Raw genomic sequence first — 15190 nt, 5'->3', positions numbered from 1 at the left:
TTCAGTCAGGAATCTAATTTTAGGCTAAAACAGGGAAGTAATTTCAGTCAGGAATCTAAATCTTAGGCTATAGCAAAGAAGCAGGCCTCAGGCATTGACTATGACTGTGGGCTAGCACAGGGAAGTAGGCTCAGATATTTTGGTCATCCTGACAAGCCCTTAGAAACAGTAATCACGGGACTTTGCTTATTGCCTTGCTTGTTCCTTGACTATTTGCATTTACTGTATTGCTAGTTCCTCAGCCTAGAACTGACCTTAATACTTCCATGTAATTAAAACGATATAAAAGCAAATTGAGAAAAAATAAACCCGCCTCAGCCTTAGAACTAGCTGGGCTCATGCTACAGTGTTATCCAATTGGTTTTTTTCTTTTTAATCCTCATTCCTGCACTGGAGAACCTGTTGACTGACTGGGCTGGCCTGGTCAGATGGCACCTAGACTCTGGGAGCATGGCGAAATGTATGCCATCCCTTGCAGGGAAACCTGTGGGGTCTCTAACCTGCTGAGTCTCCGGCCTTCTCTAGCCAGTGCTTGACCAGAAACCATGCTGTCCTTTCATGGTCCTACAGATAACTATGTGGAAAATTTCAAGTTTATGTAAATTTTTTCTATTTCTTCAATTACTGCTTTCAGGTTTGTGTGTCATGTCTTTGTGTGCATTCGTGTGAGGGATCCTTGACAAGGTAGTAAGGTCACTAGGGATGTGGCTTAATGGTAGAGTACTTGTCCAGCTACCTCAAAGCCCGAGGTGAAATTCCCAATTTCTTTTACTGTTTTTCCTTTGGGTGGTAGTTGTTGTTACTTAAAAGAAATTATTTCCCTGTGATGGTTTTATCTTTTCACATTTGATTTTAAAACTTGAATCCATTTGAAGTTTACTTTTCTGCCCCACCCCCAAGGTAGAGGGAGAATGCATCAGAATAGAGACCAATTGGCTATCTACTTATTCAAGGAATACGGATTTAAGACAAGCCTGCTCTGTTTGTTAAACAAATAGAGGTATTTCTATAATTCAAGTAGCCTATCTACATGTGCTGTTGATTTACCCTTTCTGCAAATATGCTTTCCTAAGTCTTGTAGATAACACTGATAACTCAGAACCAAGGAATCATGTGGTCTAGAGGTTAAGGCATGCATAAATAACCATAGCTTGGGATATTAGGGTTCAAGGTGTTCGTGTTCCATGACAAAGGGCTGTCCCAGTGGGACATTTGGTTGAAAATAAAGATAAATACAATTTATTGAGAGAGAGAAAAAGTACTTCGAGAATGGGAGTGTATAACAGGTCTTTACATAAAATTTAAATTCTAGCTCTCAACTGTACCTAGTGTACATTTAATGCAATTGTAATATTTTAGGAAGGTGTTCTATTTTTTGTTCTGTAGCCTCAAATACAGAAAACAAGTCATTTATGAAGCCTAATGGTTCTAGAAAATTCTGGTTAGCTTAAATATAATTTTCCCATAAGCCTGAGAATGCTGCAATAAATGTTCTGATGCTCTACCAGGGGACATGCTTTCTCCTGGCAGCATCTGTCAAGTCAGAGTGACAATACCTAGAGAAAAAAATGTAATAAATTTCGTGGTAGGGTGTCAATTTATTATCTTTGCCTATCTCCCGAATGTGTGGTTTTTAAGATTCGAAAACAACGCGCATACAGTTCAGCATGCTATATATAAACAGGGATGTTCATTTGAGGCTAAATCGTAATTTGCCACGGTTAGATTGAAAATTGGTATGTCTGAACGCCATTTCACAATTACAAATGTGCAACTTAGATCAACTACAAGGTACAATCAGGGTAAGGCAAAAGGGGTTTCTAATGCACCACTTCACCTCGAGACTAAGTGCTCCCCTCGCCCGAGCTCAGTTAAATAGATAAATAGATAAATGGATGGATAGATACATAGATTAGAGAGAGAGAGAGATAAAGTACCGCTGAGCAATTTTGCAGCTTTTCCTTGAAAATTGGTACCCAAAGCATTGAAGACAGCCCAATGTGTGCAAGTGTTTATTTTTATTTTTATTTTTATTTTTTTTACACATTCACTTTACATCCCGCTTACCCCTCCCACAATCCTGCCCCCATCCCCTCTCCCCTTCTCCTCTGGGTGGGTGGGGGCCCCGGGTGGGTGGGGGCCCCCCTGTGTATCTTCCACAGCCAGGAGCTCAGTAAATAAAATAAATGAGGCGTGAACGCGGGTCTCGACCGTCTTTCCAAGGCCGACCATGGCTGCCAAGTAAAGTTTGCTCAACAGGACTTGCCTTGCCCAGGATTGTCACCTAAAGCTCCTCTTGCAATGGTGTCTAGCTAGAGTCCTTTCTCGCTGGCGTCTGTCTTCATAAACAAGATGACACCTGCTTTCCAGGTATCCCTATCCAAGGGGCGGCTGGCCTGTAGGGGAGGGCGCGGGAACACTAGGACCAGCAGCTCACACCCACACCTACCACGCCCCCGCTAAGGACACGGTGTCCTCGGCGGCCGCCTGTCCGAAAACAGAGGAAGGATCCTCCATGCACGCCAGAACACGCAGAGGTTCGGCTATTAAACGTTAAATAATACTAAAACATGGGCATTGCACCATCCTACGTGGAATTTGGAGTGGAATTCCGGGAAGCCATAAAGCCGGTGGGTGCAGGCGCACCACGGACAGCCCTAATGCGAGGTCCCCGGCGGCCCTGAGGGGCAGGAGGCGCCAAGTTTTAAAGCCTGCCGGCCGGATGGCAAATTAATTAAGCAATGAGGCTGCACTGCGAGGCGGAGGTCCGTAGCTGTCATTTGCCAACCTTAGGGCTCAAGAGCCGAGGCAAGGGCGTGCGAGCGGTGGTGAGCCTGTGCCAGTCCCCGGGCAGGAATGAGCTGGAGCCTGGGGCAAGGACAGAGCCTGGCCGCCGCGCCTGTCTGCTGGTTTCCACCATGAAGGACAAGCAGGGAATCCGCTACCAGGTACTCGTCTGCAGTTCCTTGACCATCCACACACTCCTTACTTCAGCTGCTGTCTTCTGTGAGTTGGTAGATAGCAATCCCGCCCGTGTACAAGTCTCTGACATTGCAGCAGAGCAGCTAGATGGGGTTGTTGGTTAAATCTCCAGCACACAGAAAATGCATGCAACAATGAATACTATCCAAGCTTTTTGGGTTAAATCTTGAGTTGTTGCTGTTGAGGTTTGCCACATATATCCTCTGCTTAATTTGTTTGGAAAATGCTTGACCCGACTTAGGTCTAGAGATTCTTTGTGTCTGTAGTACTGGTGGCAAACTCGAGTCTAGTCTGTCTGTAATTGAACCGGAGGTTTGAAAACAAGATTTATAATATCCGTTTTCCAACATTACAGGCACTGCTATTTGGTCAAACAAGATGTCTATGTCTACTATGAATCGGAGATGAGGGAATGATTCATCACCTAGCATCTGATTTTTTATTTTTTTGCATTTTTTTTTTCCGAGACAGGGTTTCTCTGTGTAGTTCTGGCTGTCCTGGAACTCACTCTGTAGACCAGGCTAGCCTCGAACTCTCGAACTCAGAGATCCACCTGCCTCTGCCTCCCAAGTGTTGGAATTAAAGGCGTGCGCCACCACCGTCCAGCTGCATCTTATTTTTTTAAGTGGATTTTATATGTCTTCTGGGCTTCTTTTCCTTACATATTATACTTCACAATGAATATTTAGTCGAGGGAAGAGAGTATTATCTTATTCGAGTTACTTATTTTCATTCATTCATTCATTCATCTAATTTTGAAGTGCTGGGGATTGAACCCAGGACCTATTGCATGTTAGGCTAGTGCTAAGAATGATCTTGAATTTCTGATCCACCTACCTCTACTTCCCAAGTTCTGGGGTTACCACTACATACCTGGTTTGTACTGCGTCTTGAGGGCAGAACCTAGGGCTTCATGCGTAGTAGGCAAGGGTTCTTCCGTTTTAACTACATCTTCCATCCAAGCTGTAGTCTAAATCGTCCCTCTCTTGTCTAGGCTGTTACAGAGTCTGTACGTTGTCCCTCCTTTATCCTGTTCTTGTCTCTTTCAACTAAGTTCAACTAAGACTTTACACTGCAGTTCTAGGAGGAAAAAAAAAAAAAGAATGCATGAATGTATTGAGACAAGGTCTTGCTATGTAGCTATGGCTGGTCTGGAACTCACTGTAGACCAGGCTGGCTTCGAATTCATAAAAATTCCTCCTGCTTCTGTCTCAGTTGCTGGGGTTAAAGGCTAATGCCAGTACCTGGCTCCAAGAGCCGGATGTTGTTGTTGTTAGCGGGATGCTGTTGTTATTTTAAAACAGGCTCTCACTATGTGTAGCCCAGCTGTCCTGAAACTCTGTAGACCAGTCTAGCCTACAATTCACAGAAATACACGTGACTCTACCTCCTGAGTGCTGGGTTTAAAGAATTTTAATCCCAGAAGAATTTTAATGCAGAACTAATTGTTTCTTAACTTCAATCCTTTAGTGAGTTTCATGGTTCTTGAATCTTTAACTCTGTTTTCTTTCCATACTCAGCTGTGCCCATCCCCTAAAAAAACCTTATCCATCCTACATTTCTGAGTCCTTGGCTTCTCACAGTCAACAAGCTCTCCCTTCCTGGCTTTTCATATGTTCCACCTGAAGTGCTCTTTTCCTCTATCCTGATGACCAGTACCTCCACATGTTTCTAGCTGTAGCTGCCCAGCGGCCACAGACAAACTGGGTTCACCTGAAAGGAGGGCTGGAAATGAAAAAGAGACGGAGGGGCAAAAGAAGCATGAAGCCAGGACAAAGTTCTCTGATCAAGGCTCATAGTTTAAAAAAAGAGACGGAGGGGCAAAAGTAGCATGAAGCCAGGACAAAGTTCTCTGATCAAGCCTCATAGTTTAATATTCAGCACTTGTGTATATAGGGAAAGCCCAGATTACATCCTAAGGCTAGCTCAACGGGCAGTCTTTTCTTCTAAGTTCCTGGAAGAACTTACACGTACAGCCAGTGTGGATGGCTCCACCCAGGTCATTAAGGGCCCGAGGCAAACAAGGTCAAGGCTGAGAAAAAACACACCTAGTCTTTTAACTGTCAACTTTAAAGTCACATTTCTACTCTAAACTGGGTAAGGTTCCCTGCTTTCCTTTTGTCGTGCTTACTTAATAACCATCTCGCTCAGACTGTCAACTCAATACCTGTTGTCACCATGCCATTATTATTATTTTTTTTTCTTTTTGTTTTTTTTGAGACAGGGTTTCTCTGTGTAGCCCTGGCTGTCCTGGAACTCACTCGGTAGACCAGGCTGGCCTCGAACTCAGAAATCCGCCTGCCTCTGCCTCCCAAGGGCTGGGATTAAAGGTGTGTACCACCACCGCCCGGCCACCATGCCATTATTAAACACTGCTGCAAGTTCTCATTATGGTGCCTGATACGTAACCGCCTCTTGGTAAAGAGCTGTTGAAATCTAAAGCAGAAAACATGTGTTATGAAAAGTTTTGAGCATCAGATATGTCAGTCGTTGACCTAGTCCAGAGGTTAGCATAGCAACCAGACAAGCTTTCTGCTCTCATGCCTATAATCTACTGGAAGGCATGGTCTAAGGGATGGGGACTATGCAGGTAGGGAACTACTGCTGACACTTGTGACCATAGTCATGTAACTGGGTTGGAAAAGAGGAAACATTCTCTAGAAATGAAAGAAAGTCATTCAGCATACACAGCAGTAATGCCCAGTGTCAGCTGGCTAAAAGATGTAACTATTTGTCTGCTTAAAAACAAAACAAAACCTTCATAAAACACTTAGATGTGGGGCTAAAAACTAAACTAAAACCTGGAATAAGATTGGTGAATTCTACTTTCAGTGCGTGTTATTGAATAGTAAATCTCCTTTTGTGTCCCTGCCCTCCAACCCCTTCCCCTCTGATTTTAATTAGCTAAGAGAGAACATTGAGCAGCTCTTCACCAAATTTGTGGATGAGGGGAAAGCCACTGTCCGGTTAAAGGAGCCTGCTGTGGACATCTGTCTGAGTAAGGTATGATATTGGAAATAGTAACAGAAATATGCAAGCCAGGTGCAGCACCAAATGTGTATAATCTCAGCACTCAGCAAAGGCAGGAGGGTTTTTGTAAGGTCAAGGCTAGTGTATTCTACATGTCAAGTTCTTGGCCATCCAGGCATATACAAGGAGACTATATCCCAAAACAAAGATCGTTTGGCTGGTAAAGCATCTTGATAGCCTTTAGAGGTGAGCTTGGGCTATACTACCTTGGCTCCCAGCAGGCTGAATGCACGCACTGGTCCAGGAGCTATCTGGATTCGAGAATGGAAAACATGCACACACACAGACACCAGTTAATTTTAAAATGCCTTGGGTACCTTAAAGGCTGGGCACTCCTAAACCTTCCCCTGCTACCCCAGGCCCATTCGGGGGAGTGGCCAGTGGCCACCCACCCGAATCCTCACATGGCTAATTGGTTTTCTCTTCTGCAGCTCCTACATTTCATCCTTCTCCCCCGAGTCATGGCGATTCTGCCTCCTTTTTCCCAGTTCTTAGTCCATGCTACTCTAAGGGTCCCTCCCCATCTCCCTTTGCCCAGCCATTGGCTGTTGGCATCTTTATTGATCCATCAAAAACCAATTGGGGGCAAGATCTTCAGCATTTGGACGGCAGATTCCTGATTAAATCAAAGCATTAGAACCAATCCCAGACACCCCACCTTTTCTGTCCAAATAAAAAAAAGCTCTTCTCTCAGGCATAAATTGAGCATAACCATAACAATTATGCAAATTGCAGAGTATTATATACAATTGCCATCCAGTCTTTCATGCTTGTCAAGTAGATAACATACTTTACCGTCATATCCTAACTAAAGAGCTTAAAATTCTATACTTGAATTATGTTTTGATTTTAGCCTGTATCACTATCTGAAAACCATGCTTTCAACTCTATATCATATCTCTAATGCTAAACGACTTACGTTTGCTTATGAGACTGTAACTAGTCTTCAACCCTGTCAGAAATCCAAGAACAAATTAAATATTACATGAATACATAGGAAGCATAAAAAGATAACTTCCAAAACTTAAGTTGCAGAGGCAGCTGACTATCTGGGCAGTCCTCTAATTTCTTATAACGGAGCATCTGTCTTCAACCTTTTGGCCCAGAGCCATCTGGCAGACCCTGAAATGAGACCTGCAATTAGAGATAGATTCTTGCAGGTGTCTGTTTTGTTTGAGGTAGGATCTGAGACCATGCTGACCTAACACTGACAGCAATTCTGCCTCAACTTCCCTAGTGCTGGGAAGACAGGCCTGAGCCACCACATACAGCTTTCCAATATCTGGTTTTTGTTGTTATTATTATTAATACATTTTAAATTTTATTTTTATGTGTGTCTTAGTCACTGTTCTATTTGCATTAAGAGACACCATGACCGAGGCAACTTTTGTAAAAGAAGCATTTAATTGTGGGCTCCCTTACAGTTCAGAGGTTAATTATCACTGTATCAAGGAGAATGGCAGCACAAGGATCTGTGCTGGAACGGTGCCTGAGACCATCGTTTCATCCTTCTCTCTGATCTGTAGGCAGAGAAAGACAGTTGTGAGCAGCCTAAGACATGCTGGGACCTGAGCCAGCTTACCAGTCCCACCCTTATTCCGTGTGTGTGTGTGTGTGTGTGTGTGTGTGTGTGTGTGTGTGTGTGTGTAGGTAGGTGGAGGTCTGAGGGAAACCTGCAAGTGTTGGTTCTCTTCTTCTGCTCTGTGGGTTTTAGGAATTGAACTCAGGCTGCCATGCTTAACCACAAGCAGCTTTACCCACTAGCCTTCTCACTACTCCCTCAAATCTTTCTAAGTTAAAATTTGGGCCAAATACTAAAATATTTTTTACAGTCCACTTCAAAACTGATTACATAACCTTATATATGAAGCTGTAGGGCTTTAAGGGGGAGAACTAGCAAGTATGAAGTATTTAAAATGGGATTTATAATTGTGTAACTTGTTTTTATTTATTCAGGCCAATCCTGGCAATTTAAAGTCTTTCCTTTCAGCTATGAGACTGGCTCATAGAGGCTGTGACGTCAACACACCACTTTCAACACTAAAACCAGTGAAGACTTCAGAATTTGAAAAATACAAAACCAAAATGGTTATCACATCCAAAAAAGATTATCCTCTATGCAAGAACTTTCCATATTTTTTGGAACAGCTTCAGGCTTCCTACTGTAAGCTTGCCCAAGTTGATATGCGTATGCTGTACTTAAAAAATCTTACGAAGTTAGACCTGAGTCACAACTGTATAAAAGCGCTTCCGGCTACAATTGGAGACCTCACCCACCTTCAAGAACTTAACCTTAATGACAATCAACTGGAGACATTTAGTGTGCCTTTGTGTAAGTCCACACTACAGAAGTCACTTCAGATTTTGGATCTCAGCAAGAACAAAATCAAAGCACTCCCCGTGCAGTTTTGTCAATTCCGGGAACTTACTAACTTAAACCTTAACGATAATGAGTTGATTCACCTTCCTTTCAAGATAGGACAGCTAACAAACCTTCGTTTTCTATCGGCAGCTCGTAACAAACTTAGAAATCTACCTTGTGAATTTAAAATGTTATCCCTGGACTACTTGGATCTTTTTGGGAATACTTTTGAAAAACCAGAAGTCCTTCCAATTATAAAGCTTCAAGTACCGTTAACTTTACTGGAATCTTGTGGACAAGCCATGCTATCCTATAGGTAAGACTTTCAGTCATGGAAGTATGGTACTTAAATAGCATCCTAATATTCTGGTGAAACTCGGAGTAATAATCTTTTTGGGCTTTTAACCTTTTAGCTATTTGATGGAATCAGTGGGGGCATTTGCAATACCACAGCATTTGGACAAGGTCAGAGGACAACTTGTGGGAGTAGGTTCCTTCCTTCTACCATGGTGGTTTAGGTCGTTAGGCTTGGCCACAGCACCTTTACCCAATGAGTCATCTCACCCACCCCAGCAGTCAATCTTAATAACTCCTAATGTTATGTGTAGCCTGACCCTTGGGACAGGGACTTTTAAGAATGGGGACCTGGGTGGGTGGTGGTAGCATACACCTTTATCCCAGCACTTTGGAGACAGAGGCAGATGGATCTCTTGAGTTCAAGAGTAGCCTGGTTTACAGATGGAATTACAGGACAGCCAAGGCTACATAAAAAGGCCCTGTTCCGGGAAAAAAAAAAAAAAGAAAGAAAGGAAAAAATAAATAAACAAAAAAGACTGGACTGGGTGATCCTAATGCACTGAGAAATTTGATGATTCGAGCGAGTGTGGCACAGTGCTGAAGTGCAGTCTGACAAACCAGACTTGAATTGGACTACTGGCTTTACCCATTTATATGACTTTAGCATGTTAGTTAACCTCTTTTTTTGTTTTGTTTTTGTTTTTTGTTTTGGTGGGTTTTTTGGTTTTTGTTTTGTTTTGTTTTGTTTTTTCTAGACAGGGTTTCTCTGTGTAGCCCTGGCTGTCCTGGAACTCACTCTGTAGACCAGGCTAGCCTCGAGCTCTCGAACTCAGAAATCTGCCTGCCTCTGCCTCCCAAATGCTAGAATTAAAGGTGTGCGCCACCACTGCCCGGCGTTAGTTAACCTCTTAATCTCATCAGAAATTGGGATAATATTTTACAGAATTTTGAATAAATAAGCTAATATTATACCAAAACATTTTGCACATGAAGGACTCAGTAACTGCTGGTTCTCTTGCTTTTAGCTCTGACTGAACACTAAGTGCAGTGGTTTTGTGAGAGTGAACTCCATTGCCTTGGTTTTGTTTATTTGATAGGCTTTTGCATTTGTTTTCTTTTGTTCACGTTCCTATGGAAGATAGTAAGTGAACTATCCTATTAGCATCAACTTTCAACTCGACAGTCTAGAGTTGCCTGAAAAAAGGTGTAATTAAGTAATTAATTGTCTTTATCGTGTTAGTCTGTGGCACTGTCTGTGAAGGGTTGTCTTGATTAGCAGTTGACACTGGAAGGCCCAGCCCAATATGGGTACCCCTGTCTCTGAACAGGTAGTCCTAGGCTATATAAGGAAGCTGACTGAACATTAGCCTGAGCTAGCCACTGAGTGAGTCAACAAACTATATTCCTCTGTGGTTTCTGCTTCAAGCTCTGGCTTGGGTTCCTGTCTGACTTCCCTTACTGATTTGACTGTGACCCGGAAGTATAACATAAAATAATAAACCTTTCTTCCTGAGTTGCTTTTTGACACAGAAATAGAATGAAATTATAACAGGACTAGTGAGTACCTACAACATACTAGAAAGATGTTGTTTTAAAGAGTGTGTATTTATGCTCACACAAGTATGATTCAGGTATCAAACATTAGCCTCAAGCATCATTCCCTAAGGGCCAACTTTCTTACGTTTTAGAGTTGGTTTCATTTTATCCTGAACTCATCAAGTAGGCTGGCCAACCAGGGAGCCCAGCAGTCTACCTGGTTCTGCCTCTTCCACCTTGAGATTACAAGTGCTGCACTGTACCGAGATTTTGTGTGTGGGTTCTGTGGATCAGACTCAGATCCTCGTGCTTACTCTACAAGGACGTTACCTGCTGAGCTTTCTCCCCAGCACCTGCCTCCCAAAAAGGTTATCTTGGTGGTTTTGAGACAAATTTTTCTATGTAGTTCGGGTTGGCCCCAAACATGAGGTCCTCCTGCCTTTTTGTTTTAAGATTTACTTATTTATTTTATGTGAGTACAATGTCAATCTCCTCAGACACACCAGAAGTGGGCATCAGATCCCATTACAGATGGTTGTGAGCCACCATGTGGTTGCTGGGAACTGAACTTAGGACCTCTGGAAGAGTAGTCAGTGGTCTTAACTGCTGAGCCATCTCTCCAGCCCTCTGCCTTTACCTCTTAAGTGCTGGGGTTCATCTGCATATCATTACACCGGCTTCTGCTGTTTTTTGTTTTTTGGGTTTTTTTTTTGTTTTTAAATTGGAGACTGAAGCTTAGGCTACAAGTACCCTTCCACCAAGTTATATCCTCTGCCCAGACAGGCCTTGAATTTATGATCTTCCTCCTCCAGTCTCCAGAGTTGAGATTATAAGCCTGTGCCACCAAGGCTTACTTTTTAAGACAGGGTTTCATGCATTCAGGTTGACCTCAGCTTGGTTTTGTTTGTTCATGACTTGTCTCCCTGTGTAGGCCTGTCTGGCCTCAACTCAGTCAGCCTCATCTTCCAGAGTGCTTCCAGGATTATATACCTAAAATCTAGGGACTTTTTTTTTTTTCATCTATTTGTCTTATCCTTAGCAGTATAAAACAGTAATACTGAGTCCTGAAATAATAATGATACTTTATTCTTATTTTATTTTGACTCAGTGTTCTGATTATTTTGGTTTTGTTTTTTGTTTGTTTGTTTTTGCTTTTTTGGTTAAGACAGGGTTTCTCTGTGTAGCCCTGGCTGTCCTGGAACTCACTCTGTAGACCAGGCTAGCCTCGAACTCAGAAATCTGCCTGCCTCTGCCTCCCAAGTGCTGGGATTAAAGGCTTGCGACACCACTGCCCAGCTTGTTTTGTTTTTCAAGAAAGGGTTTCTCTGTGTAGCCCTGGCTGACCTGGAACTGGATTTGTAGACAAGGCTGGCCTCAATTCACATAGATCTGCCTGCCTCTGTCTCCCGAGCGCTGGGACTGAAGGAATTCATCAATGTTGTAATTCTTGTCTAAATACATGAAATTAAGAATCTAGTAACAATATATATATATTTTCCCCATTAGGATTCCATATGGCCCTGATATAATTCCTTACCATCTTTGCCAAGATTTGGATACTGCCAAAACCTGTGTCTGTGGAAGATTTTGCCTCCAGTCTTTTATTCAAGGAACAACTATAATGAATCTACACTCTGTGGCCCACACTGTGGTCCTAGTAGATAATATGGGTAGAGCAGAAGCTCCTGTTATCTCTTACTTTTGTTCCCTAACTTGTTTTGTAAATTCCTCTGATATGTTAAACTAATTAGTGTGATAACAGAAAGGTTTTTAGTTGTGTATCAGTTGAATATTTATTTGTGTTTTACCAGTAACAAATTAGAGAAAGGGAAGCTTTTTGTATATTTGCATGGCAATAAAATGTGTATTATTTTAGCATTTTTCAACCATGGGACTCTGGAATTTTAATTAAAGCTGAATTTAGTTTTTGAAGTGGATCAATAGCTCAGCACTTAAGAGCACATACCCTCTTCAGAGGATCCATGATATGCCTCACAACTGTTATGTACTTGAGTACTAGGGAATCCAGTGTCCTCTTCTGACCTCCAGGAACACCAGACATACATGTATACACATATCTATTATATATGTGGGCAAAATACCGAATAGATCTTTAATCTTATTGTGACGTTAACATGTGATTGCAGGGTTAGTTTCTGCCTCAAGCATCCAGGACACTAGTTAATCTGTGTTGGGGTGTGTATGTGTGTGTACATGGATGTATGCGAGTGTGCATGTGCATCCATCCTGATTGTTGCTAGAGATCAAAGCCAGAGCTTTGTGCTTGAGCTACTTTGGGTTTTGTTGTTGTTGCTTTTGCTTTTTCAAGACAGAGTTTCTGTGTTGACTGTCCTGGAACTTGCTTTCTATACCTTGTGTACCACCACACCAGGCCAGCCTGGTCTACATACTTCCAGGACAGGCGAAGCTGTCTTAATTGGTAATGATGGTAGAAGTCCATAGTAGAGGACTTGCCTAGTATATACAGGACCCTAAGTTTGATTCTTGGCACCACCACCAATCAAAAGGTTTGCTTTCCTCATTCTTTAACATTCTACATCAGAGTTGATGTGAGAAAAAACATGTTGGATCCCCTGTAACTATAGTTACAGACAATTGGGAGCCATGTAGATGCTAAGGATCTGTTTTACAAAAAGAGCAGCCATGGGCTGAAGAGATAAGATGGCTTATCTATAAGGAGCACTGGTTGTTCTTACAGAGGACCCAGGTTCAATTCCCAGCACCCACATGGCAGCTCACAACTGTCTTAACTCTTGTTCTAGGGGACCTGATATCCTCATACATTACACTTTTAGGCAAAGAATCAATGCACATAAAATTTTTTAAAAAAGCAGCCAGGGTTAATAAGCCATCTCTCCAATCCTAATTATAATATTTACCCCCACACCCCAAGGAGTAATTCTTTTGTTTGTTTGTTTTTTGAGACAGGGTTTCTCTGTATAGCGCTGGCTGTCCTGGCACTCGCTCTGCAGACCAGGCTGGCCTCGAACTCAGAAATCCGCCTGCCTCTGCCTCCCAAGTGCTGGGATTAAAGGCGTGTGCCACCACCGCCTGGTGGAGTAATTCTTTAAATTCAAATTTTATCCCCCCCTTTATTAAATTTTTTTTTTCAGTTGACCAACAAGTCTGAAAATACTTAATAGAAACTATCATGAACAATTATTAAATAGCAAATTTGAAAATACCTAATGGAAGATGTGACCAATTAAATGTTAGTCTGCTAGCCATTCTGAGTGGAATGATGACATCTTTGCCACCATATCTGGGAAATGAATTATATAATCACACCCTATGTTTTTTGCCCATTTTCTGTAGCTATTGGTTATCTATATAACTTCTTGTAGGGCACTTAGTATACACCTAGCCTAGCATGCAGGAAGTTCTGGGTTCAGTCCAACAGAACACCATAGAAATAAGATATGGTGCAAATTCTGTAAACCTCATACATAGGAGGAAGAGATAGCCCCTGACTCAAAGTAGTCTCAAAACAAAAACCCCAAAATATGCAATTCTACTTAGAACCAAAACACAAGGCTTAGTATCATTAACAATAACTTTATTCTGTAGCAGGTCATTTTTCTACTGCTTCAGCAATTTTCCTCTCAGAAAACACAAGTTTTAGAACTGGATCACTTGGCCCTTTCTCTTCTTGTCGCCTCCCAGTTCAAAATGCTTGCATCTCTTAATGGCCAGCATCCTCTTGGATCTGCAGTTGGGATCAACACATTCAAGCCTGAGCACAATCTTCTTTGTGGTTTTGGCCTTCTTTCGAAAAATTGGCTTTGTCTGCCCACCGTAGCCACTCTGCTTTCGATCATAACGCCGCTTTCCTTGGGCATACAGGGAATCCTTGCCCTTCTTATACTGAGTCACTTTGTGAGGCTGATGCTTGCCACATTTCTTACAGAAAGTCCTTCGGGTTTTAGGTACGTTGACCATCTTTGCAGTAGAAGTGTCTGCGATGAAAACTGTAATAAAGTTTCAGGCATTAAGGATCTTGAAATTGGAAAGTATAATTTGTAGGAACATATAAAAAACAATGATCGAAAATGTGTAAACCCACTAAGTACTCATTTTCCACGTAAATAAAATGCCAGGCACATGTACAACTGTTTAAATGCCTCAGACGCTGGGCAGGACAAGCAGCTGAGTGGTTGAGCACTTGCCTAGTGTTCTTAAAACATCGGGGTTCAATCCTCACCAGTTCAAACCTATAGATAAACTGTAGCTTTTTATTTACTTTTAATGAGACATTATTCAGTTACAAAATCAGACTTGACGGAGTATGTCCTGGGAAGATGAGGCAGGTAGTTGAAGTCTGCCTGAGCGTCCAAAGGGGGGGAAAAATAGCTATTACAGTTCTTCCCAAAACAGATACAGCGTTCAATTTATTAGGGCTCACTGCCAAGGACAACGTAGTGGCGTCCGGGTAAAGATGAGCTTTTTTTTTTTTTTCGGACTACCCCACATCAATTCCTTCCATTTTCTAGCTATGATTGGCGTAACAACGAAATATAGTAGTTTCTGCAACAACCGGCCTCGTTCCTTCCCCCTAGCCACGTCAGTCTGTTTTGGCTTTACCCCTCTAAAGCACCGTCACCCGCCGCCAGCCGGCCCGAAGGCTGACGTGTCGTTAGCAGCCAGCGCGCCTCGCGGCCCAGTAGCCGCCATGCTGGAGCGCCTCTTCCGAGGGGGCCGCGGGCTGACCTCAAGCCGCGGAGGACAGCACCTACCCCTTTCCCACGCCTCAAAGAGCTCGGTCGGCTCCGGCCTCCAGGCAACCACGGTCCCGAAGTTAACCAGCTGCCGCTCAGCCCCAGGCTTACCGTGAGACCGGCCGCAACGATCCCCGCCTCAACCGCACGCGCCGAACAGGAAAGGGACGAACGGAGCGGAAGTCGGAGCTGAACCTGAGCGACGGGACTGCGATCCAATAAGCAGCGGCCTCCTCCGGGGGCTTCT

General features: G+C 42.9%; 2 protein-coding genes across 3 annotated transcripts; one reads left to right on the top strand and one right to left on the bottom strand.

The window, feature by feature from the left end:
• Positions 1–2699: 2699 nt before the first annotated feature.
• Lrr1 (leucine rich repeat protein 1) lies at positions 2700–12144 on the top strand. The gene is made up of 4 exons (XM_028782606.1): positions 2700–2948; positions 5887–5985; positions 7969–8690; positions 11714–12144. The coding sequence occupies exons 1-4, from the start codon at positions 2742–2744 to the stop codon at positions 11952–11954; spliced, it is 1269 nt and encodes a 422-aa protein (XP_028638439.1). The 5' UTR covers positions 2700–2741; the 3' UTR covers positions 11955–12144.
• A 1619-nt stretch (positions 12145–13763) lies between these two features.
• Positions 13764–15136, bottom strand: Rpl36al (ribosomal protein L36a like). Of its 2 annotated transcripts, none has more exons than XM_028782461.1 (2): positions 15055–15136; positions 13764–14196 (listed from the first exon to the last, which is right to left on the bottom strand). In XM_028782461.1, exon 2 carries the CDS (start codon positions 14165–14167, stop codon positions 13847–13849), a length of 321 nt encoding a protein of 106 aa, XP_028638294.1. In that variant the 5' UTR covers positions 14168–14196; positions 15055–15136; the 3' UTR covers positions 13764–13846. The 2 variants fall into 2 exon arrangements, with proteins under 2 accessions (XP_028638294.1, XP_028638302.1); XM_028782469.1 differs by having other exon boundaries at positions 14962–15067.
• Between the last annotated feature and the right edge of the window lie 54 nt (positions 15137–15190).

Source organism: Grammomys surdaster, unplaced genomic scaffold (assembly GCF_004785775.1).
Source record: "Grammomys surdaster isolate TR1022 unplaced genomic scaffold, NIH_TR_1.0 98, whole genome shotgun sequence".
In the NCBI taxonomy this organism is placed as follows: domain Eukaryota; kingdom Metazoa; phylum Chordata; class Mammalia; order Rodentia; family Muridae; genus Grammomys; species Grammomys surdaster.
This window is presented reverse-complemented; position numbering and strand designations above follow the sequence as displayed.